Raw genomic sequence first — 27,295 nt, forward strand, 5'->3', positions numbered from 1 at the left:
ATGAATGCTCAATGTGAACTTTGTCAGGTGAAAAAAATCTTTTTAAAATATGTTCAGTTGGAAGAATTTTTCTTTTTTTTTTTTTTAAGTATGCTTTGTTATCTTTGTTTCCCAAGCTTATCCTGCTATAAAGAAACTTAAATTCTTTGACAATTGGTTGTCAAAATGCTATTAGTGTAATAGACCAGAAAAATCTAAATATTTGTTTCCTTTTCTGAATTGACCACTTCAGGCTTCAGTCTCATTTTGACATATATATACATCCTTGTCACAAATTCAGTTTCTTCAATTCTTAGCCAAGATTACCTGTTATTCTGTAATAGTTATGGTGTGCAAAACTGTGCTGCATTTATTACTTACTTTCTCTAGAACCTCTGTGGTAGCCTAACCAATAACTGAGTGGTTATTTATTAATTGACTTTTTTTTTTGTAGGGCTCAAATGGTATTTTAACAGACTTCCTGAGTTTCTACACGTTACCTTCAACGGTGATGCACCATCCTGTTCATAAAAGCCTGAAAGCTGCCTATTCCTTTTACAATATTCATACAGAGACCCCCCTCTTGGACTTAATGAATGATGCACTCATAATAGCTAAGTTGGTAAGTATTTTTTCTTCTACTTCTAAGAATACTTTCATGAAAGAAGTAATGGCAAGGTAAGAAGTGACAGTAATTCATACATTGCATTGCATTCTGTTTTGTTTTACTGTCTACAGCAGAGTATTTGATGAGACATACAATATATATTGAAATATAAGACGCTGTGTTTGGTTTTCCTCTTTACTTTGAGCGATGTTAGTGAATGACAAGTGCGTGAAGATGAAAACATTTGTAATAGCTTGAACTGTTTACATATCCAACAGCACGCTGGCAACCATATTCACTCAGTATCAGAAGAATGGAAAGTATCACTAAAATATTTTCCCTTTGAGTTAATAAGTTCTATTAAAACCATTAAGTAAACTGTCTTGTTACTAACTGCTGGCTGTAAAGTTAAATAGACAACATCATGTTTTAATTTTTAAGCACTGCTTTGTGTGGGGAATAACATGGAGACGTGACTTAGTTAAATGGAAGGGAAGAGACTATAAGAGTCCCTATGTAGGAATTGTAAGGGTTTAGTGCTGTCTGACTAGAAGCTAATGCTCAGCCCGTAATCATCAGGCTTTCATGGGGGTGTGGTACAGACACCATGGCAATGTAGTCGGTGGTTCAGGGCTGTGCAGGTGTTGCACGTCCCAGCACCTCCTCCCCATCCCACAGGAGAGGGGTGAGCGAGATGCTGGGTGGGTGTTTGGCTTTTGGCTGGGGTTAACCTACCACAAACCATTGTACGCTGTTATATCCAAAGAGTGTATTCTGAGGATAGAAATTCAACTCAGTAAATTGTTTTCAAGTTGCGTGTCAGTTGAATGTTGAGGTTTTTTTATTTTCTTACTACAGTATATAAAGCTAGCTTAGAACTAAGTCTGGTAAAATCTTAGTAATTATTGGGCAAAATGCCTGACCTCTAAAGTGAAATCCCAAATTTGGAGCTATGCACTTATACTCCATGTATACTGCATGGAGAGAGTGGTATGATGATCCCCTCCAAACCCTATTTTGTGGTCAAAGCTGACACTGTTTCGAGGTGTAGGACAGTTCACTTTTGAGTGCTATACTGGCCTGGCAGAGGGGTGCAGCAAGTACCTTTGAACAGCAACTTCTTACACCTCCCAGAAAAGAGTAACCTGAGCCTAACATGCTGATGTTCAGATAGCGAGTTAAAGCTGTCAGCAAAATTTAACATTTATTTGAATTTTCAGTGCTTAATTGCAAAGCTTCATCAGTGTGTCTGTACATACAGTGTATCTGTGTTCTCCCCTGCTTCTCTTCTTCTCTACTGAGATTTCTGCTACTGTCAATGGCTAACTTGGACTATTAAAAAATTTGCTTCTTTAGATGCCAACTGTCAGATCCTTGCCACCTTGTCTTGTTTTTGCATGCTTTTCACAGCCCATTTAACTTAGCATCAGTGCACAGGATGATCTTTGTGTAAGGAACCTTACTAAATTCACTGTTTATGTTTTGTGACTTTTAAATAATCCTAAACTGATGAAAATCCCATTTTTTGTAACACAGGGTGCTTATTGAAAAAAAAGTCTAATTTTTATACAGAGCAAAGAACGTTCTCGTGCTTAAGTAACTAAGCATTACTGTTTTGTAACTCTATTATTTTTGTGTTAGAATGTAGAAAGTCCTGCTGGTGCTCTGCTTTCATGATGTTAAGACTCCAAGTTCCTAGGTCAGACTGCCTTGCAGTTAACAATGGCAAGTGAATGGACCGTTATATCCAGGCCCCCAGGCAAATTCAGCTGTTCATACATGATGGCTGTCACTGTGATGGCTTAACTGGCCTTATTTTTAAGTTGCTTTTTAAGAGTTGAGAGTGAGTCGGGGTTTGATATGTTTGTGTTGCAGCACAATACGCTGTGCTACAACTAACTCAGCAATGTGGCTGCATGCAAAGAAGAGCAAATTGGCTCTTTCAGAATAGTGAATTTGGGAGGTAGAAGAAGAGAAGTTGGCAGAGTGCATGAATAAGGGAGGGAGCGTGACGTGTCAGGTTTGAGTTCTAAAGGAAATACCATTTCAGAAAAGGACTGAAGTACAAAAATGTTTACCAATAACAAGTACAAATGACTGAAAGCCACCATAAGCTGTACTTATGCAGCCTCATCTGGAATAGGACCTGTGTGTCAAAGCCCTGTATGTGACAGGGTGTAAAAAATGCATGTCCATAAAGATAAAATAAAGGGGGGTGTTTGAGGGACTCTTCAGACCTTTCACCTTGGGAAAATTTCTTTGTATGTGTATCTAATTAAATGGAAAGATTTGTTCCCGTATCTTTTTTCTTTTCTACTTAATTAGATTAGTCCCTTGGATATCGTTATGCTACTGTGGAAAGTATTATTTGTGTGTCATTTGAAACTTCAAAAGTAAAATGTTAAAAAATGTTTTGCTATTGCCAGAAAGGATTTGATGTGTTCAATGCACTAGACTTAATGGAAAACAAGACATTCCTGGAAAAACTCAAGTTTGGGATTGGAGATGGAAATTTGCAGTATTATTTGTACAACTGGAGGTGTCCTGGCATGGAATCTGAAAAGGTAAGGGACTCTTTTAAAAAAAAAAAAAAAAAAAAAAATCTGAACTTTGTTAGGTATAATAATGCTTTAATCTATCCTGGCCAAAATGGCAGGAATTTTTTTTTAAGATGCATTTAAGATCTGTGATTCAGGTGCAGAAAACCAGAAATTAATGTTTAGATTTATTGCTCTACTTGAACTAAAAAACTACATTTTTCTTCTTCCTTTAGGTTGGTCTTGTATTACAATGAGGACACGTGTTTCTAGAACTCTGAGGTCATCATTTGCGTTAATTTGATCTCCATAACTCTTGGAATGATATTGTTCAAGAGGAGTAAAAGCACAACGTCAGTGATACTGAATAGTCCATTAAACCTGAGCAATGAAGAAATCCACATGTGACCAAATTTATGCATTTTCAGATAAATCAGAAGGTCCTTGAAACTCTTTTTATTGTCCATGAAAAGAATAAAAGCACATTCATTTAAGTTTCAAAGCTTAGCTTGCACCTTGATGAGAAGAAGGTATTTTTTTTCCACTCTGTAGAAAAGACTGTTTTGTACAAACTGAACTTCAGTGGTGGATTAGGGTACAAAAATATTTGCTATTATGTGGATGAACTGCTGCATTTCTATTTATTAAGTGGTGGTGTATGTTTGTCAGTGTAACAGAATGAAGGATACAAACTTGAGTATCTTTGCTATATTTACTTCACATGGATATCATCATTTGGGGAAAAATCATGAAGTTATGATACGTTTGTAGCTCTATGAAAGTCCTGGATGTTTTTTGTAACTGGAGCAGTATGACAATGTACTGGTTTAACTAGTGCATTTATTTCTCCATAAGCAACGCTGCCAAATCAATAAAAATACAGATTTGTACTTTGATCTTCAATAGATCAGTGGATTGATTTAACAGTATCGCACTGTTCAGTGCAGGTGTTATCTATGTTGCTGGAATGTTAATACATTACTGTACTTGATTTACAGTTGTGGCACAAAACCTTAGTTTTTCCTCAGTAGAGTAACATCAGCCTGTGTGTAAAACTAAGAATTTTAGTAGTGCTATCAGGATATTTATAGTTTGAATGTTTTCGATGCTTCTGCAAAATTGCACATATTCCTTTGTCTACTTTGATTTCCTATGAAGTCTGTAATTCTAATGAAAAGTATCTTGTGTAAATACGTATTCATAAATTGTTCCAGGTAGTGTTTTTATCCTGACTTTGGAACAAGAACTTTCACTATGTATGTGGCTGGTAGGCGGAGAGAAATGCTCTACCCTCAGTCCTTGGAAGCCTGCGCACTGCGCTTCCTGAAATGTAAGAGGGCTGATCTTTGTTGTTGGGTAAGCTGTTCTAATTCCCTCCCGAATGCTCGGCAACCAGAATGGCTTCTGAAGCACTTTATATGCCTTCCAGCGTAGCATCATAGTTAGATATGATAGCAGTTCTTTCAGTTCGCGGGTGCTGCAGTAACGTGAGCACCGACAAAATCTGCAGTAAGAAGCTGTTCTAGCTGAAAGTGCCAAATCGTGGTAGTGAAGCCTCTGTGCTGTGAGCATATTTTGAATGTGACTTGAATATCTCATGAAATGCAAATGTCTAAGCTTTCCTTTTAAACATGCCTGTAACGCTGACAGCAGGTTTTGCTGGAAGTTGAATTCTGTACCTGAAAACATCAATTTAGATGAAGATGAATTTGTCTGTTCTTCGTAACTGCTAGCCCTACCCACCTCCTTGTAGCACTGGGGGTTTTCTTTCTCCCCTTCCTTTTCCCGTGTGTCAGTTGTTTGTGGTTTGGTTTCTTTTTCTTCTTGAACAGTGAGAGGATTCTGCCCTAGAGACAGCGATAAATAGTTTGGCTTATTGCATTATAGCTCTGTGCTTAAAGCATGTGACTTCCTTCACACAAAGGAAGGGACTGAAGGTGTTTGTCCGCCCTCCAGGCATGGTAGGGGCCTGGGGAAAACAAGGGCTTCAAAGGGGATCTACAGGCTTCTGGCAATGAAGTCGGGCTCGACAACTCTGCCCACTCTAACACCTGTCTGCTAGCAGCAGTCACGAGACTGTGTAGATGGAGCTTTGACACCCTGTGTGAGGCCTGAGCAGAACTAAGTGCCTGAAAATGTAACCGACGGGATAGATACCTGAGGCAACAACGGGGATTTAATCCCAGCTCCATCCAAGACTTGAGTTCTTATCTCCCGGAAGGCGGGAAGTGGCCGTGCCTGACAGGAATTCACGTCGGAGCACGCTGGGGCATGGAGGAGGCTGACACCAGGCCTTGGTGTTTGCTGCCTCCTCGCTTCCAAGGGCAGAGCCTCGGCCACTAGCGCGAGGAGCGACTGCGTGGCTCTGCCCTGTGGCTGAGGTACTTGGTGCCCAGCAGCGGTCACAGCCCAGCTCCCCCTGCTCTGGCCTTGGGTGCTAGGTGAATGACGTGCTCATTTTCTCTGCCTTCCCTCAGAAGTACTAGTAGAAGAAATGGTAGGCAGTGTTTTTTCTTTTCTCTTTTCTGAAATCACAAGCGGTTAGGCCACGGTGGGACCAAATGCACCTGGGCAGAAGGCAGAACTGAACCTGGTTTTCTTGCAGCCTGGCTCGCTGCCCAGATCTTGGGGTGACTGCACGCGAAGCAAGGAGGGTGGCCGTTCTTTGCTTGGGCCACATTCTGGGGAAAAAACAATGAATTTGAGGCGTGCAAATTTGTCTTTTTCTGACTAGCTGGATGTTAACTGCAGGGAAGGGAGGAGTCGTGCTCCCGTTGAAGCTTTGCAGCGCTGCAGCTGACTGAAAAGTTACAGGGCCGGAGAGGACAAGGGATGAGGGCACATCTGAGCCTAAGCTGGGGCAGTTCCTGGGGAGTCCTGTTACCTAATGGCTGTTTAATCCAAAACGGTCTGTTCTGTCCCTGCTGAGTGCTTCAACCTTTTGGCTGAACATGCTCTTTTAACTCAAGTGCTTTGTGAGTCTTGGAGGTGTCCCAGCCTGCACCCACGCAGTCAGACAGTTAACCTGGAGGTGGAAGTTGTGGCCGCCTGCGCTCGCTTCCTAAGCAGGGCCTTAACTAAAGGGCATTGGTGTGGGTGCTACTGTCAGCAGCTCTGACAGAGGCTCTTGTGCTGTTTCAGATGTTGAACGTGCATGCGCGTTAGGCTTTGAACAGCTACCACATAAGACTTCAAAAACTAACAGATGGTTTCACAAAAATTGGCAGATTTGAAGCCATTGTAAAGGCTCACTACCATCTTTCCCACAACTCTTTTCAAACATCCTGTGTAATCTCTTTTCTTTGGTAACTTTGCATCTGCAGAGGAGACACAAATCCCTTGGGAGAGCTATAGAGCTGGGCAGGCAGCAAGGTGCTTGAAAGATGACTGCTGCGCTTATGTTCTTTACCAAAGCTAATCCTCGTGCTCTTTTTAAAGACTAAGAGCTAAATATTACAATTAGCTAGCATGGCAATTAATTACACTAGGTTCTAGCATGCTTTCAAAATGTTATGCATCTAAAAAGCCAAAGCAAATGACCTCTGTGAAGGACCATGAAGCAAGGCAAAATGAAATCACCTCTTTCCTTGCTGCCCTCAGCAAGGGAGGGCAAATTTCTGTCATTGAACGTCTTTGTTTTGTTTAAACTTCAGGGAGCATGACAACTATGGAATCATTGCTACTGCCTCCCTTCATAGTATCATGAACTTAAGACACTTCTATCTAAATCCAAACTACAGATGAGCTAGCTGGTAGCACTGGAAGGCTAGACTTGCAGAGCTCTGAAAACCGCAACATGTAAAACCCATCTTTCCGAAACAAGGTAAAACAATTAAGCTATTTTGCTCTTTTACAATACCATAGAATTCATTTTTGCTTATAACACAGAGTGCCAAATAAACTCCTGTGCTGTTGATTTTGATTGCAGCTTGCAGCACTATTTCCTTTCCTTCCTACAAAACAACTGTCTCATTAGGAAACTGTTCATAGACCTCAGTAAAAGGAAACTCCAAAGCCTTTACTCTTGTGTAGCGACTCTAGCTGTCATCTGCTACTTTACATACAACAGCCCATGGCTGAACTTCCTGGGGAATAACTTTAGACTCCATTTAGAAACTGAGTTTAGTTTACATTTTCTCACAGGATATGTGTGTTAATAGTTTACATACAGAAGTGTGTGTTTTTTTTTTTTCCAAATGCAGTAGTAATTTTGTTTTGTTGTCTGTATGAAAATAACACTTCTCCTTCAGCATGTTGGCCACCAGGTAGAGCTGGAATCCAAGCCTGCATACGTGCTTGACCAAACCAAGATTCTTGTTCAGCAGAGGAAAGGATGAAAGTTCAAAAGGGAAGTCTGCCTGTGCTGTTAAGCTATTTACTTGAAACAAGCATTGAACCAGCTTTAAGAGTTATACTGGCATGGACCTTTGTTTAAATAAACTTTCAATTTTGGTATCAATTTTTTTTTTTGAGTAATTACACTTAATTTGAATCAGTTTTATCTGAGGCATGTTCATCTGTACAAAAATACAAAGCTTGCTTAATGCTTTACATTAATTCCAAAGCTGTGCTTATTACTTCAGGACATCCATTACCAATTTAACTCTGTGATCTCCAACTGCAAATTAAATATTTATGCCCAGATAGAGACTCGTAAGTTTGAACAATATTATTTATTAAAGCGGAGAGAACCTCATGTGAATGTAACACAGATGAGTTTGCCGAATCGCTTTAATTGGAAGAACTGAGCTGAAGTCATTTATGCTGAAAAGGCTTTTTTCTTTTTGCGAGGTGGTTTCTTCATCTTATTTGGATTTGGAACAACTTTCTTGATTTTCAAAGGCTGTAAAATCACATTTGAAAGATCGAGCTGATTGCTTTCTGTACGCTTCCGCTTCTGGCTTGTGTGCTCATCCTCCACTGTCTCCGCAAGCTGCTCAGGTTCATGAATTTCTGAAGAGTCTGCATTTGCTGCGGATCCTTCAGTTCTATACTGAAACCATGGCACTTCCAAAGCTGGTATCTTTGGAATTATTGCTTCTATTACATCAGTAAATTTATCAGACTGCCTTTTAAAGCCTAGTGCTAAAACGGATGTTAAGCCAAGAAGTGGTGCTATTGTTTCACTGAGTCGGGGAACCTGGCCTGCCGGTGTGTCTTGACTTGCGCTCAGCTGGATAAGATGCGATGTGATCATGGCAGGCTTTGCAGATTTGCAAACCAGCAGAAGTAGTAGTTCATTTTTTTCCAATGCTTTTGTAACTTCATTAACTCCAATCGCAAGTTGTCTTCTGATACTTATGTCAGTCCATCCTGGTGCTTGTCGATTGCCTTCTGTTTCCTCTTCTGTAGGGAGGTCGTTGCTAGCATCACAGTTTGCATCACACTTTCTTTCCATTTGTTTTTTTGTACTGGAACGCTTTTTCTTCCTTGGAGCCTCTACCTTTTTAAGTCCAATCTGTTTAATCCTTTCTTCTAAAGTCTGTAATATAAAATGCATGCTATCTCCATCTATGGTTTTCCACTGAATATCAAAGGGGTTATCTAGACACGTTTTTACAGTGGTTTTCTTTGCTTTACGAAGCGATGCTGTCCCTTGCGGAATTACAGGCATCCTGGGGTTCTTTTGTGTTTTGCCACCCTAGCTGTGAAGGGAAGAAAAAGGTAAACAGTAGTTTAAATATCGTGCTGTTTGCTGGGGACTTCATTACCAGAGGCTTCTCTTGGGAATGCAGATGAGAAACATCACATCTCAAAATGGTATTGGCAACTGTCACCTTCTTCACACTAGCTCGGTGCTAATCCTTAACAAATCTTCCACAAGGCACAAGTTACTCCTTTTTTCTCTTTAAAGAGCAGGCTCTACAGCAAGGCAACACCAGTGACAAGAAACCCTTCTGAAACTGAACCTGAATGAAAGCAGCTAGAGGTTCCACAGAATAAAAACAACCATAAATTAAAGGATCACGTTTCCTGTTGCACAGCTGCATTTTAGAGCTATTATGATGTGAAAAAAAGCTGCAGAATCACAACATGAAACAAGCTCCAAATTCTTGAGTTAATTTAGCATTTTTTAAACGTTAATTTGCCTTTTTATTCTTTAATCTTACATCTGTCTGCATTTAGGAGGTATGACAGAAGGCTGCAGTCTTTTAATTATGCTTTGAGTAAAGGGAGGCAATCCTCTGCAGGCCTCCAGGAAGTTCAGAAGGGGTCTTTCACTCTTATGTCACCTACACCATGCCTTTAGGGGTGTGAAAAATCAAACTGGGGCAAAGAAAGGATAGTTGTTCTAGCTCTGATCTACCTAGTCCAGATGAAGAGTGAAGACATGACAGCAGGTCTGATTACAGGCCCTGTTAACTCCTTAAGTCCCCAAACTCACGCTTGGGTTACTGTTCCATCATCTCCTTGCCAAACTAGTAGGCCTTTATTGTTGTACAGCCCAACTTACACAGTAAGAGAACTCAGGAGAAACAAGACATGACTGTGTCCTTAGGTATCCTCCTTACCCAAGTAGAAATATGTTGCTTGAGTGACGACCTTTAGGTATTTACAAAATACCATCTCGTCAGTCACATCAATTCTCTATGTACTGCTAGTAAGCTTAAACAACTAAGGGATCTTACACGTTTTGTATATGTGGCAGAGGGAAGAGGAAACTCTAAAACGGTGAAGTAAAAAATAAAAATCGGTATTATTGCTTTTAAGGACTTTCAGTGATGACTCTGATGGCCTACAGTGGATATCAAGTAAAGGCAGCACTAGACTTGTGTATGGGAAGGAAAAAACATGGCAGATTTCACAGCTGCAAGACTGCATTTTTCTGTTGCAAGACTGCATTTTTCTTTTCAAAACGGACGCTACCGAGGATAACGAGTACGCAGGGACAGGAATTAAAGCGACAAGAGAAAAAGGGAAAGCCAGCACCTTCCACGCGGTGCCAGGTTCAGGGCCCCTCGCTTCCTGCAGCGGGGACGGGCAAAGCGAGGCCTTCCTCCACCTACCTCCGGCAGAAAAAAAAAAGAACACGTTTCCACACAGCCGCTCCCCGATCGCTCAGCGAAAGCCTTCCTGCAGCTCCTGTGGTGAAAAGAAAAGCAGGGGAACAAACGCGGGTTACCGCGCGGGCCTGCCGGGACGCAACGCGAGGGAGCCGAGAGCGGGGCGGCCCTCCCCTCAGCCCCGCCGCCCTCCCCTCAGCCCCGGAGCCGTGCCCGAGCCCCACCACCACAAGGCCCCGGTCCGGTCCCGGTCCCAGCCCCCACCTCCTGGCCCCGTTCGCCCCCAGCACGGCGGCGGCTCCCGGCCCGCCTCGTCCCGCCCCGGGGTGGGCGGCGGGACCGGCAGCGAGAGGCGGCGCCACGGGGCGGTGCCGCAGTGCTGCCCTCCGCGGGCTTCTTAGTGCTTGGAGCTGGCGTTTGGTGGTTTTAGCGCCGCTGTACGTTTCTCGCAGCGTGTTTTTAGTGGGTAGCAATAGATAGGCTGTGTCATATGCGAGGTGATGAAATCGCGGCGAATTAGTGAGAATTTCGTAGTGACTTCACCATATCTCTCACCGCTTCTAGTACGTGAAGTGTTGGGTGCATGTACCATATTCTAACATTGGTGAGGTGATGAGGCGTAAAAACAAAGTTGAAGGCTCTCCACGGTGCCACGAACCATTAACTGGTGTCCCAGAAGCTCCTTCTGTCCCCATGTGTGTCCCAGCACGCAGCGCTGCAGGGATGGCGCTCCCCTCACTAAATGGCAGCCTCTGTGCCTCGCCGTGGTGGAGGATGGAGGTCAGGGAGTTGTTTTCCTTGTGATTCTATCTCCTCTTGCTGAGATTTAGTAGTTTTGTTTTCTCTGCAAGCCTCAGTTTAATTTATCCCAGGCTTTATTTGAGAGGAAGCACCCCTTTTACATGAGCTTATGGAAGCTGATGGATTAAAAAAGCTGAAGTGTATGGTGTTGTGATTAAAACCACACCTGAGGAATGATGAATACAAATGTACAGAGGCATGAACGTAAAGAATTAGCAAATTGATATCATAGGTAAGTGGGGCCAGATTTTTTCCTTTAATAGGTACAATTGTAGGCTAGTTCATTTAATGTTTGTTGTTCCTTCTGTATTTAGCAGAACAAAGAAAACCCAGGGCTCTGGAGGTGCTCCCAGGGGTGCCCCTCATGCCTTTGGGGCTTTCTGCAGGATGCAGCCCCATTGTGGTGGGCACAAGGTCCCCACAGGGCCCATCACCAGGTAGGGCTGTGGAGGAAAGGACGCTAACGGTGACACGGTGACGGTGCTGGTGGCGATTCAGATCAGACTCGCATTCATTCACGCCGAGGAAATCCCTTTTTTCAAACAAACGCCTTGGAAACCCTGCTGCATCTCTGCTCTCGGCCTGGCGGCCTAACCCTCCGGGGTACGGAAGCGAGCTCAGCCTTCCCAAGGAGACGAGCGTGGGCACCCCGGTGGGCTCAGCACGCAGCAAATCAAGCCGATATCCCTTCACCAGCCCTGATGGCAGGCCAGCTCACCCGGCACGGCCCCCAGAGGAGGCCACTCGGTGCCCGGCCCCATCACGTGCGGCCCCCGCCGCCCTGCAGGGCGCTTCTGCAGAGCTGGGAGGCAGAAGCTCTGTGTCCCCGCAGGAGAAGGAGCGAGGCTGGTCCCTGGGCATCCCCACAGCATCATGACTCTCCAGGTAAGCAATTCTGCGTTGCAGCCAGACAGAAGAGGAGCAAGAGGAATGCGCCGTCCGTCCGTGCAATGCCTTGTCAGAGACAGACGTGTTTCTTTACCATAAGGATTGCTACTGCAAAATCAAGGTTACCTTGCAGCACGTCAGCTTCTGAAGGTTAAATAGTGCATTGCTTTTTGCAACTGGAGGTTGAGACACAGGCAGCTTATTTTGAACTGTTCCTGGCTAGTGTAATTTTGCGGAGGTAGGAGACACAAATACTCTTAGTGTGTTGTGAATTGTTTTCTTTGTGTGCACATCTGAGTTTGCTGGGACTGGGTTGCGCACTGAGAGGTAGGTATGTATTTAATTTTTAGGAGCTAGCTACTTACTTAGAGCTATAGAAGAAAAAGGGAAACTTCTAACACTGAATCAGTGGTTTATGTGCATTTGGGAAACATGAATAACGTTTAAGAGAGTACGCATTTTTTTGGGTGTGTACATCTTTGGAGCGGTACGTTTTGAGATACATTTTGGTAGGAAAGCTTCTTCCTTCTGCTTTCTCTGTGGCTACATTTAAATAGTTCCTGAGGAAATTATTTTCATTGCTGGCTTTTATCATTGTACCATTGTAGTGAAGTGTGAATACTTTCCTTGTCTTGCCCATGCTCTGATGGATTAGGCTGTAATTTCTTATTAGGCTTTCTGTAATCCCTTTCACTTTAAGATTTGCAAGTCCTTTTTATCCTGCTCTCATTATAATGTCCGTCTCAGCTTGGTTTGTATGTGTGTGTGTGTTGCAAAGAGTGAGCAACACAATGCTCTGACCTAGATGCAGGGGAGTGTATTGTCAGTAGCTCAGCAATTTTCTCCTGAGCTGCAGTTATGTGGAATGGCACAGAGGCTTCATTGTGTTGCTTTACAGCTAAGAAGTAGAATCCTGCTTAAATGGGTAAGAGCTTCCAAATCCCAAACATAACACCACCTTTGTTTAGTGATCATTGAAATTGTAGTTTGTTTTCTTCTGCCTTGAATTCACCCTATAAAATAACTATATTTAAAGAGATCTCCAAGTTTTGCAATCTGCTAAAATATTCTGCTGAAAATAAATTAATTTTTTCTTTGCACAAAGGAAGTCTGTGATAGTAGTCAAATAAGTCATGCATTTATCTTTAATGTGTGTATGTTTATGTCTGCATATATATATGTAAATATATATGCACTTCTGCTTTTAATTTGAGGAGTTAAAGGGGAATTTTATCATCGCACGATTAAAGGAAATTATAGGCTGTTCCTAAGCATGTTGTATAAGCAAGCAAATCCTAAGCAAAAGTCTGTGAGTCTGTGCACGATGATTGGATTGAGGGAGATGAAGAAAAAAACATTAAACATTTAAATTTCATTTCTGTGCATTTCTTGCTGCTTAAGGTATGCATTTGCATATTTTTGAAACAGTGGCTTGTGATGTTTACTATATATCCAGATAGAATAAAAGTATATAAAGATAACCTTATTAACTTAGTGGCTGCCTTTCTCAAATTATTTTTTCAGTTATCTTTTGTCTGTACAAGTCTAGTATGCTTCTAGTTCATTCTTGTGAAGTTCAGATCAGAAAATGATTCAAGGCATTTGGAAGGTTTCCACTGATTGAGTAGTCCCTGTATCTCCGTCCTGACAGGGGCTCGAGCTCAGTAGTGGCCACAGTATGAAGATGCAGATAAAACTTATTTTGTCTTCAGTTAATTATGGCAGCTCAGTTGTGTTTTAATATTGATACCACTTCTTCATCTCAGTGCTAACAGAGTGTGAATGCTGCTTTTGTTTGTATGTGTATGGATAATATGAGGAGATGTCTGTGATGGTGTGAGAGTCACTGATACATGTAGTAAAGTACATCGCATCTACTGGTGTTGGGATGAAGAATGAAACACTAGTTTTAGTACAGAATGGAACAGAGTAGTTCAGTTGGAAGAGACTAAAAAGATCATCAAGTCCAACTGCCCAACCACTTCAGGGCAAAAAGTCAAAGTGTATACGTGTGGGCACTGTCCAAATGTCTCTTGAATGCTGACAGGCACAGGGCATCAACGATTTTGCTAGGAAGTCTCTTCCAATGTTTGACCATCCGCATGGTGAAGAAATTTTTCCTTTTATCTAGTCTGAACCTCCCCTGGCACAGCTTTGTGCCATTCCCTCGTGTTTAATAAACTTTTATCTAGAAAAGCAATCTTAAAGGTGGTGGGTCATCAAATATGTTTTCCTAAGTAAACGTAGGTCCCTTTTATGCATCTATACCAACAATGTGAGGGAAATGCGTTGTTTCTAGGTGTGCCAAAGATGCACAATTCCAGTTTCTTCCTTAATTCAGTGATACATAGGTTGCAGTAAAGATTTTATTTTCCCTTGCCGAGCATATCTCCATAATACATGCCTATTGAAAGTATTTCTGTCAGTCATATGCAGATGTGTGTTTCTCCACAGTTAGACTACAGACCCATTTTTCTTTGGTGAAAAATTAAGAATGGGCTTAACGTCAGAACTTGCTAAAGCATTTCTGGTGGCTGTAGGAAATACCAGTGCAGAGACACTACAAAAGGAGAACAAGAAAAAAAAATATCGCAAACAAAGAAAAATAAAGTTTGCAAGAAAGAAAGTATTAATATTACAAATATTAGGAATTCCTCAGAGGGAGGTCTTTATTATATTGCTTACAAAAAGCACATGTGAACTATGGACTATGATTAACAACTAAAGCAATGTTTCCTTCTTTTCTTTTATGGCCAAAGATCTGTTTCTTTTGAAACTCTAGGATAAGCAAATGTTTGAATGATGGATGACTCAGAATGGTTTTGTTTGCACTGAAGCTGGAAACTATCAAAGCTGCCATTTCTGGAGAAAGAATCGATTTCTCTAATGAAATTTGAGAGTAGTATGTTCTTGTTTGTATGTATGGATTTTTCTTCTGTGGCATCAAGAACAAGTAGATGTAGTAGATAGAGAATTTTCCTGTTGACCTAACGACTTATCCTAGGGCAAGTACCATTGCAGCTTTCTCAAGTGCAATGAAATTCCAGTGTCAAAGCTTACAGTGTGGGAGTTTCTTTGTGCTGCTCTTTACTTAACTGCTGTTCACCAGATCCAGTATTTAAAAGGGAAAGTAAATAATCTAAAATACTGGTCTGTAGCCACATCTATTGCAACCGTGGCAGTACAGACATGGTTACAAAGATTTTACACCAAGAATTCCTTAAGGATCAGATTGTTCCATTGTTTATGTAGTTAAAACTTGGCTGGCTGACAAAAGATGTTAAAAATTTATCATTTAATGATTTGACCTAGGATAGAAAGATTTTTCATTCTTATTCAATTACATTCATAAAATGTTTTTATATATATTTCCTTTTAATGTCAGCAATATAAAGGGGTTTTAGAAGAACAGAAATTAACTTGTGTCAACTACTGAAACTGTTTCTCGTGACCTATACATTGCGATATTTCACCACCATGAAGACAGCAAAACTAGCCGTTCATTCATGAGCATACATATCTGAAGTTCTTACTGATAAGGACTGAATCTACACCCATATTAATACCACTGTTGCTAATTTAAAACATTAAGTCAAACTGAAATTATTTTCTTTAGCTAAATTGACAGAAATATTTGTTGTTCAGACCTGCCAGAAGATAACAACTCTTGCTCCATAGCATAATAAGCAATAGCTTATTACTTTAAGGCAATTTCAAAATGTTGTCTGGCAGTGAGGAGACAGTTTCAAACTACGGACTGGCACCATATACAGGTTAGAAGAAAACTCTCAGTGTTAGATACGTTTATTAAAAGGTCACTACGTACTGTGAAGGCATAGGGCTTCCTGCATGCTCCCGTATACCTCTTAACCCTCATACACTCCCGAGAAGTGTTTGCTATAAATTGTCCTCTCCTCCTAAGTTTCTTTCCTGTGGTCGGGGTCTCTCCCATTAATAAATAAAAGATGAGCAGGGAAAGAACAGACAAAATCCGTAGTTTTAATTAGTTGGTAACAACTAGATGCTTTAATGATGCTTGACGTGCTTTTGGGGAAACGTTTTCCTTATTATGCTATTTAAATCACTACATTGCTACTTTTAGACTAGACCCTCCATAGACTTGCCAAGATATGTTTACATATACCAGGTAGCCTAGTTGTAAAGTACCACCAATGGGATGTCTACTTTGTCAGGCTTCAGAAGGTTACGGTCTGTATCATTAAAGTATGACTAGTCAAGCCCAAGAGCCCTAGTCAAGAGTTACAAGAGTTTCTACACACAAATCTGTGTGTGTACAAACGGAGCTTCTTTTGTGTCTTGACTAGTTTCTCCCACATGCAGCTGCTGTCATCTGCCTGTACTCACCTTTTATGCCTTGTTCACATCTGTAGCTGTTGTTCTGACATATGGAAGTCCCAATACAACTGGGACTGAGATAATTGTTACTGTCTTTTATCGATGAGAGTCAAGGCTCCTTGCTACCATATGGTGGTCAGGATGATGCTATAAAGCACCAGGCCTGATAGTGTTTCCTGCTGGATTTTTGCATTTGCCTTGCTGATTTTGAGCAGACTTTTTTGCCTTTTCACTTTCTTCCTAAACTGACAAGTTGTAGAAAAGTTGTTCTTCACCTGACCTTGTTGCATGCAGTCATTCAAAGGAGGAAACAAACTGTGGAAGCTTTGGCTTTGTGAGTTTAGTCCATTAGTCCAACTTAATGGACAGAACTTAATGTTATTACATTAAAGGACGTGTAAGAACAATATATCTTCCTGTCTGTTCTTAGGAAATTGATCACTGAAGCAATATTTGACAAGGAAGTCAACATTACCACTTCTGAGAGTGAGCTTGCAAAACTCTGTCCCCAGCTATTACTTATTTCTAATGGCAAGCAAGCTGTTGGCTTGGTTTTTGTTTTGTTTTGTTTTTCATACAGTCATAGAATCATTTATGTTGGAAAAGACCTCTAAGATTAAAATGTTCCAACCATTAACCTAGCACTGCCAAGTACACCTCTGAACCATGTCCCCAAGCACCACGTTGCATACCATTTTGAATACCTCCAGGGGCAGTGACTCACGTACTTCCCTGGGCAGCCTGGTGATCACTAGTGACCGGCCTCCAACTGGATTTCACTCCATTCACCACAATTTTTTGGGCCCGGCCACCCAGCCAGATTTTCACCCAGCGAAGTGTATGCCCATCCAAACCCTGAGCAATCAGTCTCTCCAGAAGAATGCTGTGGGAAACTGTGTCAAAAGCCTCACTGAAGTCGAGGAAGACAACATTCGCAGCCTTTCCCTCATCCAATGAGTGGGTCACCTTGTCATAGAAGGAGATCAGATTCGTCAAGCAGAACCTGGCTTTTGTGGAACCGTGCTGGTTGGGACTGATCACCAGGTTATCCTGTAGGTGCTACGTGATGGCACTCAAGCTGCTCCGTGAGCTTCCCCGGCACCAAGGTCAGACTGACAGGCCTGTAGTTCCCCGGTTCCGCCTTCCAGCCCTTCTTGTAGGTGGGTGTCACGTTTGCTAGCCACCAGTTGACTGGGACCTCCCTGATAGCCAGGACTGCTGATAAAAGATGGAAAGTGGCTTGGTGCGCACTTCCACCAGCTCCTTCATTACCCTTGGCTGGATCCTATCTGGCCCCATAGACTTGTGTACCTCTAAGTGGTGTGGGAAGTCACTAATCATTTCCTCTTGGTTTATAAGGGCTTCATTCTGCTCCCCATCCCTATCTACCAGCTCAGGGCAGGGTATCCAGAGAGAACTAGTCTTGCTACTACAGACTGAGGCAAAGGTGGCATTGAGTACCTCAACCTGTTCTTCATCTCTTGTCACCGTGCTTACCCCCACATCCAATAAAGGATGGATATTCTCCTTAGTCCTCCTTTTCTTGTTTATATATTTCATATAGTTTACAGATTGCTCAAGACAGTCTTGTTCTAAGTACCACATAGATAATCTCTCATCTCTAATCTTCTGCCCAGAAGCAATATAAGTTCCGTTCATAAAAATGATGACACAGCCACCAGTGGTGACACTATAGTCTCTAGCTGGGTAGGTGAGAAAAAAGCAGCTGTGTTCTAACAGAGGATTGCCTTCCAAACATAAAAACCTTCTTTGCCAAGGAGTTCTTGCTTTTCTTTTAAATTTAAGACCTTGACTCGCTAAGAACTCTCTCTATGCCAAAGGAGGGAAGAAAACACATTGGTAAACTGTAGATGTAAGCAGGCCTCAAGATCTAAATTCACAAGAGTGTTGTTCTTAAAAGACTTCTGCTTTCTCCTTTTTTGATTTCAAATAGCAATTGATAGTTTTACAAAAATTAGAAATTTCTCCAAACATTGTGGCCGGGAACTTTACTCACTAGACAAACTGAATTTCCATAATAACAATAACGATAGGATAGTGGCCAGTTTTCTGTGTAAGATCACTGTGATCAGTGCCCCCAGCTACCTGTTCTTAACCTCTTTCACCTGCTACTGGTGCCTTAAAGCAGCCAGCCACCAGCTATGTGCCATTAAATTGATGAATGTATAGTTTGCGACTCCATGAAGGGGCCTTTCTTTGAGGAAGTATGCTTGAGCATCAGTCACTAATTAAATTCTTTTCTTTCTTTAGTTATTTTAAAACAGAAATACTTGTCTTGTACTTTCCCTCTGTTAACATAAAGAATGCTATAATGAGCACAGGTCTCATGCTTACTTTATTTCCTTCACCTGCTCCACCCAGCACAGTCATTTGCCAAGCAAAACAGCATCGATTAAGAAGACAAATACAGGATCGGTTTTCTTATTTAGAACAAAACCAAAAAAACCTCTCCTCTAACTAGAAGAAAGAAAAAGTAGTCTAAAGTAGCATGGTACAGTCAGCTGAGATACCACCAGGGTCTTGGGTATTTAAACAAAACTTCAGAATCACCTTGAAACAATTGTTGGATACAGAGCCGATTTTTTACACGTACTGTAGGCTGCTTTTATACACATTAAATGTATATGTAATAGCACATTCTGAGTGATATACTGTGCTTCTGCAAATGCATATCCAACTCAGAAGCTACAATAGTTACTGAAAGCAGCATATAGCACCTTTTTTACACTATAGTACACATGACTACTACGTAGCTGTTTACTGCACTATAGTAGTGGCAGTAAACTGGCAGTTCAGTAGTTGCTGTGCAAAAATCTTGCCATCTGACATATCCTGGGCATGAAACAGACTACAGACTCTATGCTAAAGTCTAATTTGAGACTTAGCTTATAGATAGAATAGCAGCTATAGCCTTGGGTTGATGTGAGCGTGAGACACAAGAAGATGAAAGGAGTATTTCAGCCTTAAATTTATGCTTCACTCTGTGCTCTACAATGTTTGAGAGCTGGGTGTGGAAGGCTGTCCTGGCAGTAGCACTGCTCCAGTCTCCATGAGGTATGGGTGTGCTGACAGCTGGTTAGCTACTGCACTTTCATCAGAGAGGTGGAAATGAAGGGCGAAGTGTGCAGTGCCTCTCAAAGGTACAGGCTCCACAGGGGAGCTCCTTCATTAGAGTCAACACGATGCCATGAGGCCAAAAGGATTTGGAGATTACTGCTGCGCTGTAAAGTTCGGTGACTGTTTTCATGCCCCCACCACGAATGTGAAAGACACACACTACTTTCATTGCACACATTACTTACCTGAATCTATGTGGTGGTTTTACTCGGGTGGGCAGCCAAGCTCCACCACAACCGGTCTCTTACTCCCCCTCCTCAAAGGGAAAGGGCAAAAATATGATGAAAAGGGCTCGAGGGTTGAGATAAGGACAGGGAGAACGCTCAACAATTATCGTGACGGGCAAAACAGACTCAGAGTAGGTAACAAGCTAGAGCAGTGAGAAACTAAAAACACGAAAACACCTTACCCTCCCATTCACCCTCGTCTACCTCCTCCCCCCCAGCAGTGCAGGGGAACGGGGAATGGGGGCTGCGGTCAGTCCCTGATGCTTCATCTCTGCTGCTCCTTCACGGTCACTCTCTGCCCCTCTCCACGTGGGGTCCAGTTCCTTCAGCCGCTCCTCACAGGACTTGTGCTCCAGGCCCTTCACCAGCTTCGTAGCCCTTCTCTGGGCACGCTCCAGGGCCTCGATGTCCTTCTTGTAGTGAGGGGCCCAAAGCTGAACGCAGCACTCGAGGTGCGGCCTCACCAGAGCTGAGTACAGGGGGACGATCACCTCCCTGGTCCTGCTGGCTGCACTGTTCCTGGTACAAGCCAGGATGCCGTTGGCCTTCTTGGCCACCTGGGCACACTGCCGGCTCATGTCCAGGCGAGCATCAACCAGCACCCCCAGATCCTTTTCCTCTGCACAGCTTTCCAGCCACTCTTCCCCAAGTCTGTAGCACTGCGTGGGGTTGTTGTGGCCAAAATGCAGGACCCGGCCTGTAGCCATGTTGAACCTCATCCCATTGGTCTCTGCCCATCAACCCATCCTGTCCAGGTCCCTCTGCAGGGCCTTCCTGCCCTCCGGCAGATCGACGCTTCCCCCCAGCTTGGTGTTGTCTGCAAACGTACTGAGGGAAGCCACCCCTGCAGCCCTCCAGTACTAAAACCTTGCCATGTAAACCCACTACAATCTGTGACTATTCTGACGCTAGACAGTCTGTAACGGTTCCAAGTGTTGAGATAGAAAACTGTTGGAAAAAATAGGTTTACTTATTTTAGCTATGCTAATCCTATTGAATAAGTAGGCCAAGTTCCCTTTCTAATAATTTACAGTTTTATTAAGCTTCTTTCGTGGGGAAAATACGTAGACTTACCATTAAAACCATGTGAGTAATAGAGCCTATCTAATGAACTACTGTGCACGTTAAAATTAATGTTTCAAGCACACCTCTTGAGAGGCAAACTCACACTTTATTTTTCTTGCATCAGGCTGACTTTGATGGGGCTGCAGAAGATGTAAAAAAATTAAAAACAAGACCAACTGATGAAGAACTGAAGGAACTGTATGGATTCTACAAACAGGCTACTGTTGGAGATATTAATATTGGTATTCCTGTTACTATATATAACAGCAAATTTACACCCATACATTGAAATCAAGCAAATGTTATATAAACCTGCATGATAATCAATAAAGGTATGCATTTATTTTGGCAGAATGCCCAGGAATGCTAGATTTGAAAGGCAAAGCCAAATGGGAGGCATGGAACCTGAAAAAAGGTGTTAAAGCAATTAAATTTACTTCACATAATCACTTAAATAGAACTGCAAATACAAGCCAATAATGACTCCTACTTTCCTTTGCAGGTATATCAAAGGAGGATGCCATGAATGCTTATATTTCTAAAGCAAAAGCAATGGTAGAAAAATATGGGATTTAGAATACTCAGAGTAATTCCCACTACTAACTAACTCTTCAGTAGCTAATGAACTAACTCTGCTGAGAAAAATAACTGTTTGTTGTGTAGGCTGACAGTAAAATCTTTTAAGTGTGAACCATTGCACGGTAAAGGGTGTTTACACACATACTGTATTTTTGGACTACATCTTATTCTAAATAAATTTGAACCTATTAAATAAATATTTCTTTAAGAATTGTGGATTTTTGTCAATGTTAAATTATGCTTAGCATTTTTACAGTAGCATACAGAGAAGCTCTAAAAGTAAAATAACAGCTGTCTTTTTTTGCAAATGATGTTATTGAATACAGTGAAGTGTTTGTGCATGTGCGAGATGAAAAGAAAGAAAAGATGAAAAGTTTTTACTTTTAAGACATGAAGACAATGTTTATTTTCATAACAGAACAACTTCTTTTAAATTATTACAATAAAAATGTTCTGGAGGATCAGAGTTACTTTTAGGCATAACTGAATGCAATTTAACAGAAAGAATGACTTAATCGTTAAGTTCTGTGGCGTTATCTTACACCTTCATATGTCAGAATTTTCTATACATTTGGTCATGTGTTTTATCAAGAAAGTTTCATTAGAAGGCTCCAGTAGGTAAAAGTGATTTCCAGGAAGATTGTAAATGGCAGTATCTCCACTGGTTGCAGCAAGCCAGGCTGAAAAAGATTTAAAATATAAAAGAAATTTAAACTATTGTGGTCATTTGACATAAATATTTCAAATTTATTATTTAATTATTTTAAATCACATATTAACTGTTTTTCTCCGCATTTCTGTATATTTGTTTAATTTAAGAAGGTGATAAAAGATTCAGAAGAACTCCATTCATTAAATGATTTGTTACATCAGGAAAATGCATAAGTATAAGAGGAAAACCATTTAAGCAAAGTACCTTCTGAATCTTGCTTTGCTTCATCAGACCCGTTAAAGCAGGTAACATCACAAGAGAAGTATTTCCTTCTTATATCGTGAAGACTGTGAATACAAAAATGTTATAAAATTTTCCATAGGATACCTATGTTTGGATTTTGCCTCCACATATAAAAAAGCTTTTTATTTCTACTCAAAAACATAACAGAAATATTATAGATTAAATTGTGCAGAACATCAGGAAAAGGACTTTCTGTATCTGTAAGATTCTTATCTCCTTACCTTACTGCACTTATGTCTCAAGTTTTAAAGAAAACATGACCCAGCAGTTAGGAAAAAAAAGAAGTTCAACCTGCATTAAAAATTCTCACTGATAACAAACAATTATGTTGTCTGCTTATGTCCAAGTGCTGATGTTTCAGGCCCTTATCAATGTCAGGTTCCAAGGGCCAAAATGCGTCCTTCTCTTTGCCAGGATGAGAAACCTTAACCACTCAGCTACATAAGCTGTTGTATAAGATCCAGGAGACAGTAAGTGGGACAGAAGAAGCTGGTCACCCTCTTGATTCCTAGAACAAAGGGATTCTTTGCTTCCAGATAGGTTAGGGGCCCTTGGATCAGGAGGCTGATCAGGATCCAAAACATGATCTAGAAACATGATTAGCTGACCTTACTACTCTCAGAAAACAATAAAAGGTGTGAGACTCTTCCTTGTAGTGGCTACTAATTTGGGATCCTAAGTAGAATTGCAATTCTACAGTGACATATGCACTACTGTAATAACAGTAGTGTCCACTACTGTAAGCAGTGTTTTCATCTGTGGTATAAACATTAAAATATAAATAGAAAAGCACATAAAGGAGAAAACCATGCTTACTGTTTTTTTTTTTTTTTTACATATATATATAACAAAATCTAGAACAAATTGCAGAGAAAGAAAAAAGAAAACCTGAAATGACCAGACGTAAGTAAAGCTTTAAAATATTAATGTAATACAAAATTATAAAACTTACGGATACGTCCGAAGAATTTTCTGGTCTTGTTTTAAAGTAAATAGCAAACGTCTGGTGATTTGTTCATTTTGCAGAAACTCAGGAGGAACTCCTCCTAACTCCTCAAAATATCCGAGAATGCGAGTATCTTCTATTTCATGGAGTTTGCTCAACACAGAAAAATATTCACTCTGTCAGACAAAATAGATTGGGTGACATATATAATATACACCATATTAAGTAATACACCCTAATATACACCACATTAAATAGTATTTTCACTAATAATTGCTTTAGTAAAAAAGTATGAAGATTCCATATTGCCAATACACATTGGCTGATTAGCTTAACATTTGCAGGGATAGGATAGGGTTAGTAGACTGGTTTCTAACTGATTATAACTGAGACAAATACTATGTTTTGAGACTTCCAGACACATAACATTTAATGTGTTTTTTGTCCAAAGTTTGAATCTCACTATTGAAAGAAAAGTAATAAAACATAATAGAAAGAAAAACCTTGCAGTAGACACCTTGCCAGCTAATGTAGGACTGGAGAGACACACAGATTATGGAAGTTTTCAGGAATCGTGTCTTCCATGAAGTACTAGCTCAATGAACGGCATTGATAAGAAACACCATGAACAGAAGAATGGAAAGAGCAAATGATGACTGAGGACAAGAGGGCTAGGAAAAAGCCAGCTCATTTGTTTTACTGAGAAAGACTAACAGAATCACTGGAAACTCAGAAGCGGAGGGAACTGAGAACAGATTACAAAGGCAACAAAGAATGAGGAGGGAAAGAAATACCTGGTCAAATGTACTGAGGGCTGGTGCAGGAGATTTATAAAACACTAGACTAAGACAGTTATTTCACACGTTATAGAGCAGGGAGTGTCACTTTATGTTTTGTTTTCATTGCTTTTTTAAGCCAAAGACCAGAGTAAATAATAGAGCATTCAGAAAAAATAGCATTAGCTCAAGGAGACTGTTCTCCCTAGGCTAAGGATAGCCACAGTAAATACTCTGCAATGTGAAATTCTCCAGCCACCTCAGAATGAACGTCCTGCAAGAGAACAGAACGTTTTTCTGCATGCAGTCTGAAGTTTGCTTTGTGTTAAAGCCACTTGGCATACACTACTGTAAAAAGAACACCGCAAGTGTTTTACTCATGCCATCTAATACTTTTTTTTTTTTTTGTTAATGAATTTGTAACTTACTTTTGGGCCATATGCCCCTGAGAAAAAAAGATGGACCGGCTCTAGTCCATACTCCTCTTTCAAGTGTACTGCAAGTGCATAACTAACATAAGATCCAAAACTGCAGCAAAAAGAGAAATTAAAACAAAATAATAAAAATTAAGTAAAAACTGGAAAGCGTGAACATAATTTGAATTTTAGTGCTAACTGGCTACCTTGAACATTTATTGAAACTGTAACTATAGTGAATTTTATAGTTCTGTAAATATGACGTACAGTGATTTAGCTAACTCACACAAAGTACCTTCCAATACAGACTAGTTTTACAAATTAGACCTTTTTGCCCCCATTTATTCTAGTAGTTTCCTGAATTCCAGTAAGGACAGTTATTTTGAATACTTGGGACTAAGTGATCTTCATAATCTATGCATTTGTTCACCCTATGTGCTCACTTTAGAGTAAGCACTGACAAATATTACCAGTAAACAATTACAATTTATCAGTGTAAAATTAAATAAATCACAGTACTGCCATTTTTAAAAGACATTGTGCCTGAAGTAATTAAAATATAAATAACCAGAGTCTTTGAGATTAGCAGCATGTTTTAGCATGGCTTGGCAAAAGACCTTTGCAGAAGTGTATCTGCCTAGGGTTTTTGCAAAGACAAGTAACTATCTACTCCTAGAGTATAAAGTTCTTTCACCAGGGTATCTAAAATGTATACATCTTCACCTGTGACCAAAAAATGCAAAGGGTTTTTCTTGCAGCTCTTTTAACAAAACACTTGTTATTTCATTAATTACTTCTGTCATGTCTTTTGCAAAAGGCTCCTTAGCACGACATTCTCTTCCAGGAAGCCTTATAACGGACACTACAGAAGAGATGGAGGAAGGGAGGGAAAAGAATTACAGTCATTTCAAGAAAAAAAAAAAAACAGTAAAATAATTTTTACTAAATTTTCTAATCTATTCTGCAGAGTATACAGATTATTTAAATTAATCCTTTTTACAGTTGATACAATGTATTTGCTATTGTTACTGCTATATTTTAATCTTGTGATTAAAGACAGATCAGGTCTGTATTCCTTCCTTAACTCACAAATGTTGCCTCTCCCACTGATCAAATTTATAAATGCTTTGAGTCAGAAATCCACTTAAAATGATAACAAGGTCGTGATCTCAGCTGAGGTTTCAAAACAATTTTATTGCTGTGACTATTAATAACAACAACAATTTCAATAAAAGCAACTCTGAGGGTTGTGTAAAAAATATCATTTCAAGGGCAACATCAGAATGTTAACAAACTGTATTAGGATCATACAGTTCCCATTTTCCCCTTTGAAGGCTCTTCAGTGCTGCACACAGTAAAACGCAGAATCGTATAAACTGATGGGATTTAATAGCTACACAAAGGGGTGTACCTTATCTTTTTACACCCCTTTCAAAATCAGAAGCTTTTCCTCTCACTGTTTAGAGAAAATAAGTAACCAATAGATCAGTAAAAATGTTGATTTTCTGAAATTTCCTTGACATTGAACACACTGCCAAACTAGCATGGAAGTAATAGGTGAAACATGAAGTATTTTACAAGAGACAGAATAAGCCACCACATAATACCACAGACAGTAGTACAGAAATGTTCATGTCTTTTATACTTAATTTCAGCACAATTAAAGCATCTGAAAGAGCGTGCTGCTCCCTGACATTATTCATCTGGACCTGCAGTCATTCCTAGGCTATCTTCTTAGTAACTTTGTTAGAAGTATTTCCATCCACACAAAAGCTCCTGATAAACTGAATTTCATTCTGTGCAGCCTCTCAACATTAAAAAAACAATTCTTATCTCTTCACTGTTCTTATATAAGGATCTAAGGCACTGCTGATGCCTTTGGAATATGCAGTAGCATATTTTTATTGCATTGCCCTTTCTTGAATCAAACCAGCAGTTTCCAAGGCTGGAAACTGCTGAAGCATACTATAGTCCTGTGAAATTTATCTCTGAGGATGTCACTTTTTAACTTAATCAAATATAATTTGATCCAAAGTGGTACACCCAGCATCCTAATGGAAATGTGGAATCCTGGTAGACTTCCTTTCTGAATATAATATCCACTGGAGAATGACTGCACAGCTGTCAAGAGCATTATATTCTGCAGCTGTGCATTTCAAAGAGCCCAGCTTCCTTAAATTCTTTAACCACACAAAGGACCAACCTTCAATTGTGCTGCTGAAGACTTCGCCCCATCGAGCAAAGAAAGAACAGTTACCTCCAGCCCAAGGAAAGCAAATCAGCCGATAGAGAGCATTTGGCCTTTTGTATGGACGGAAAACCAATTTATCCATTCCTAGGGGAAAAACAAACAAACAAAAAAAACCCAAAAACCCTACAACAACAAACGAAACAAGAAAACATCACATTACTCTAGAACAAGACTCTTCAGGTACAGGAAAATTAAAATGAATGAAGTAAGATTTAAAACAATGGGCTAATATTTTCTGACATTAAAACTGCTTGTGCTATGACAATAGCCAGACAGATACGAGATAATCTTCATGCAACTGTGGAACAGTTGCAACAGGTTCTGCTTTTATAAATGGTGATGGAATATCATTGGGCAACATCTTTTGCAATATTTTCTTCTATTTGAGTCACTGACGACAAAGGACAAGCAGCAAAAGATATCAATATGGATTTTCAAGGTGACCCTTTAAAAACATGGGCTTTTAGAGCATACCCCAAACAGAAGATGTAGAAAACAAAGACCACCTGGTTCAGTATTCTATCTACAACAGCAATAAAAATGGATGTCCAGGGAATAGCTGGATGCAGTTTCTTCATATACGGGAAACACCTATGAATTTCTCTTCCATGCATTTATCCACTTTCCCCTTAAATATGGTTAACATCCACAGCATCCTCTTGCAATGATCTACTATCCTCTGCATGAAGGAAGAGCTCCTTTTCTGTACTGAAGGTGACTCCTACAACTGAATTTGGTGCCCTCAGAGTAGTAAAGAAAGTGAATGGTGC

The 27,295-nt window shown here is 40.5% G+C and overlaps 4 protein-coding genes across 7 annotated transcripts in view; 2 read left to right on the top strand and 2 right to left on the bottom strand.

Moving 5' to 3' along the window:
• Nucleotides 1-3,625, top strand: part of NMT2 (N-myristoyltransferase 2) — a 28,763-nt gene extending 25,138 nt beyond the window's left edge. For both annotated transcript variants that reach the window (XM_035545462.2, XM_050709044.1), the window contains exons 10-12: nt 434-601; nt 3,013-3,150; nt 3,360-3,625. In XM_035545462.2, the coding sequence (XP_035401355.1) occupies nt 434-601; nt 3,013-3,150; nt 3,360-3,380 (327 nt within the window). In that variant the 3' untranslated portion in view covers nt 3,381-3,625. The remainder of the gene's footprint in view (nt 1-433; nt 602-3,012; nt 3,151-3,359) is intronic.
• Nucleotides 3,626-7,776: 4,151 nt separating this feature from the next.
• Nucleotides 7,777-10,481, bottom strand: RPP38 (ribonuclease P/MRP subunit p38). Of its 3 annotated transcripts, none has more exons than XM_035545463.2 (3): nt 10,392-10,481; nt 10,131-10,206; nt 7,777-8,768 (listed from the first exon to the last, which is right to left on the bottom strand). In XM_035545463.2, the coding sequence occupies exon 3, from the start codon at nt 8,735-8,737 to the stop codon at nt 7,883-7,885; it is 855 nt and encodes a 284-aa protein (XP_035401356.1). In that variant the 5' UTR covers nt 8,738-8,768; nt 10,131-10,206; nt 10,392-10,481; the 3' UTR covers nt 7,777-7,882. The 3 variants fall into 3 exon arrangements, with proteins under 3 accessions (XP_035401356.1, XP_035401357.1, XP_050565002.1); XM_035545464.2 differs by having other exon boundaries at nt 10,352-10,404; XM_050709045.1 differs by lacking the exon at nt 10,392-10,481 and adding an exon at nt 10,352-10,384 and having other exon boundaries at nt 10,054-10,206.
• Nucleotides 10,482-11,801: 1,320 nt separating this feature from the next.
• On the top strand, nt 11,802-21,178 carry ACBD7 (acyl-CoA binding domain containing 7). Its single transcript, XM_035545432.1, has 4 exons — nt 11,802-11,813; nt 20,727-20,844; nt 20,955-21,017; nt 21,105-21,178. Exons 1-4 carry the CDS (start codon nt 11,802-11,804, stop codon nt 21,176-21,178), a joined length of 267 nt encoding a protein of 88 aa, XP_035401325.1.
• Nucleotides 21,179-21,727: 549 nt separating this feature from the next.
• On the bottom strand, nt 21,728-26,619 carry OLAH (oleoyl-ACP hydrolase). Its single transcript, XM_035545434.2, has 6 exons — nt 26,478-26,619; nt 24,998-25,136; nt 24,287-24,386; nt 23,089-23,258; nt 22,098-22,180; nt 21,728-21,861 (listed from the first exon to the last, which is right to left on the bottom strand). The coding sequence occupies exons 1-6, from the start codon at nt 26,605-26,607 to the stop codon at nt 21,728-21,730; spliced, it is 756 nt and encodes a 251-aa protein (XP_035401327.1). The 5' UTR covers nt 26,608-26,619.
• Nucleotides 26,620-27,295: the final 676 nt, after the last annotated feature.

This window comes from Cygnus atratus, chromosome 2, assembly GCF_013377495.2.
Source record: "Cygnus atratus isolate AKBS03 ecotype Queensland, Australia chromosome 2, CAtr_DNAZoo_HiC_assembly, whole genome shotgun sequence".
NCBI lineage: Eukaryota > Metazoa > Chordata > Aves > Anseriformes > Anatidae > Cygnus > Cygnus atratus.

What these genes read in the sequence shown, in the direction of transcription:
- RPP38 (XM_035545463.2), bottom strand. Translation starts at nt 8,737, where the DNA reads ATGCCTGTAATTCCGCAAGGGACAGCATCGCTTCGTAAAGCAAAGAAA.
- ACBD7 (XM_035545432.1), top strand. An exon ending in TGTTGGAGATATTAATATTG is followed by an intron (nt 20,845 to 20,954) that starts GTATTCCTGTTA and finishes TTATTTTGGCAG; the next exon opens with AATGCCCAGGAATGCTAGAT. An exon ending in GGCATGGAACCTGAAAAAAG is followed by an intron (nt 21,018 to 21,104) that starts GTGTTAAAGCAA and finishes TTTCCTTTGCAG; the next exon opens with GTATATCAAAGGAGGATGCC.
- OLAH (XM_035545434.2), bottom strand. Translation starts at nt 26,607, where the DNA reads ATGGATAAATTGGTTTTCCGTCCATACAAAAGGCCAAATGCTCTCTAT. An exon ending in TTTGCATTTTTTGGTCACAG is followed by an intron (nt 24,387 to 24,997) that starts GTGAAGATGTAT and finishes TTTTTGCTGCAG; the next exon opens with TTTTGGATCTTATGTTAGTT. An exon ending in AAAATTCTTCGGACGTATCC is followed by an intron (nt 22,181 to 23,088) that starts GTAAGTTTTATA and finishes TTGTATTCACAG; the next exon opens with TCTTCACGATATAAGAAGGA.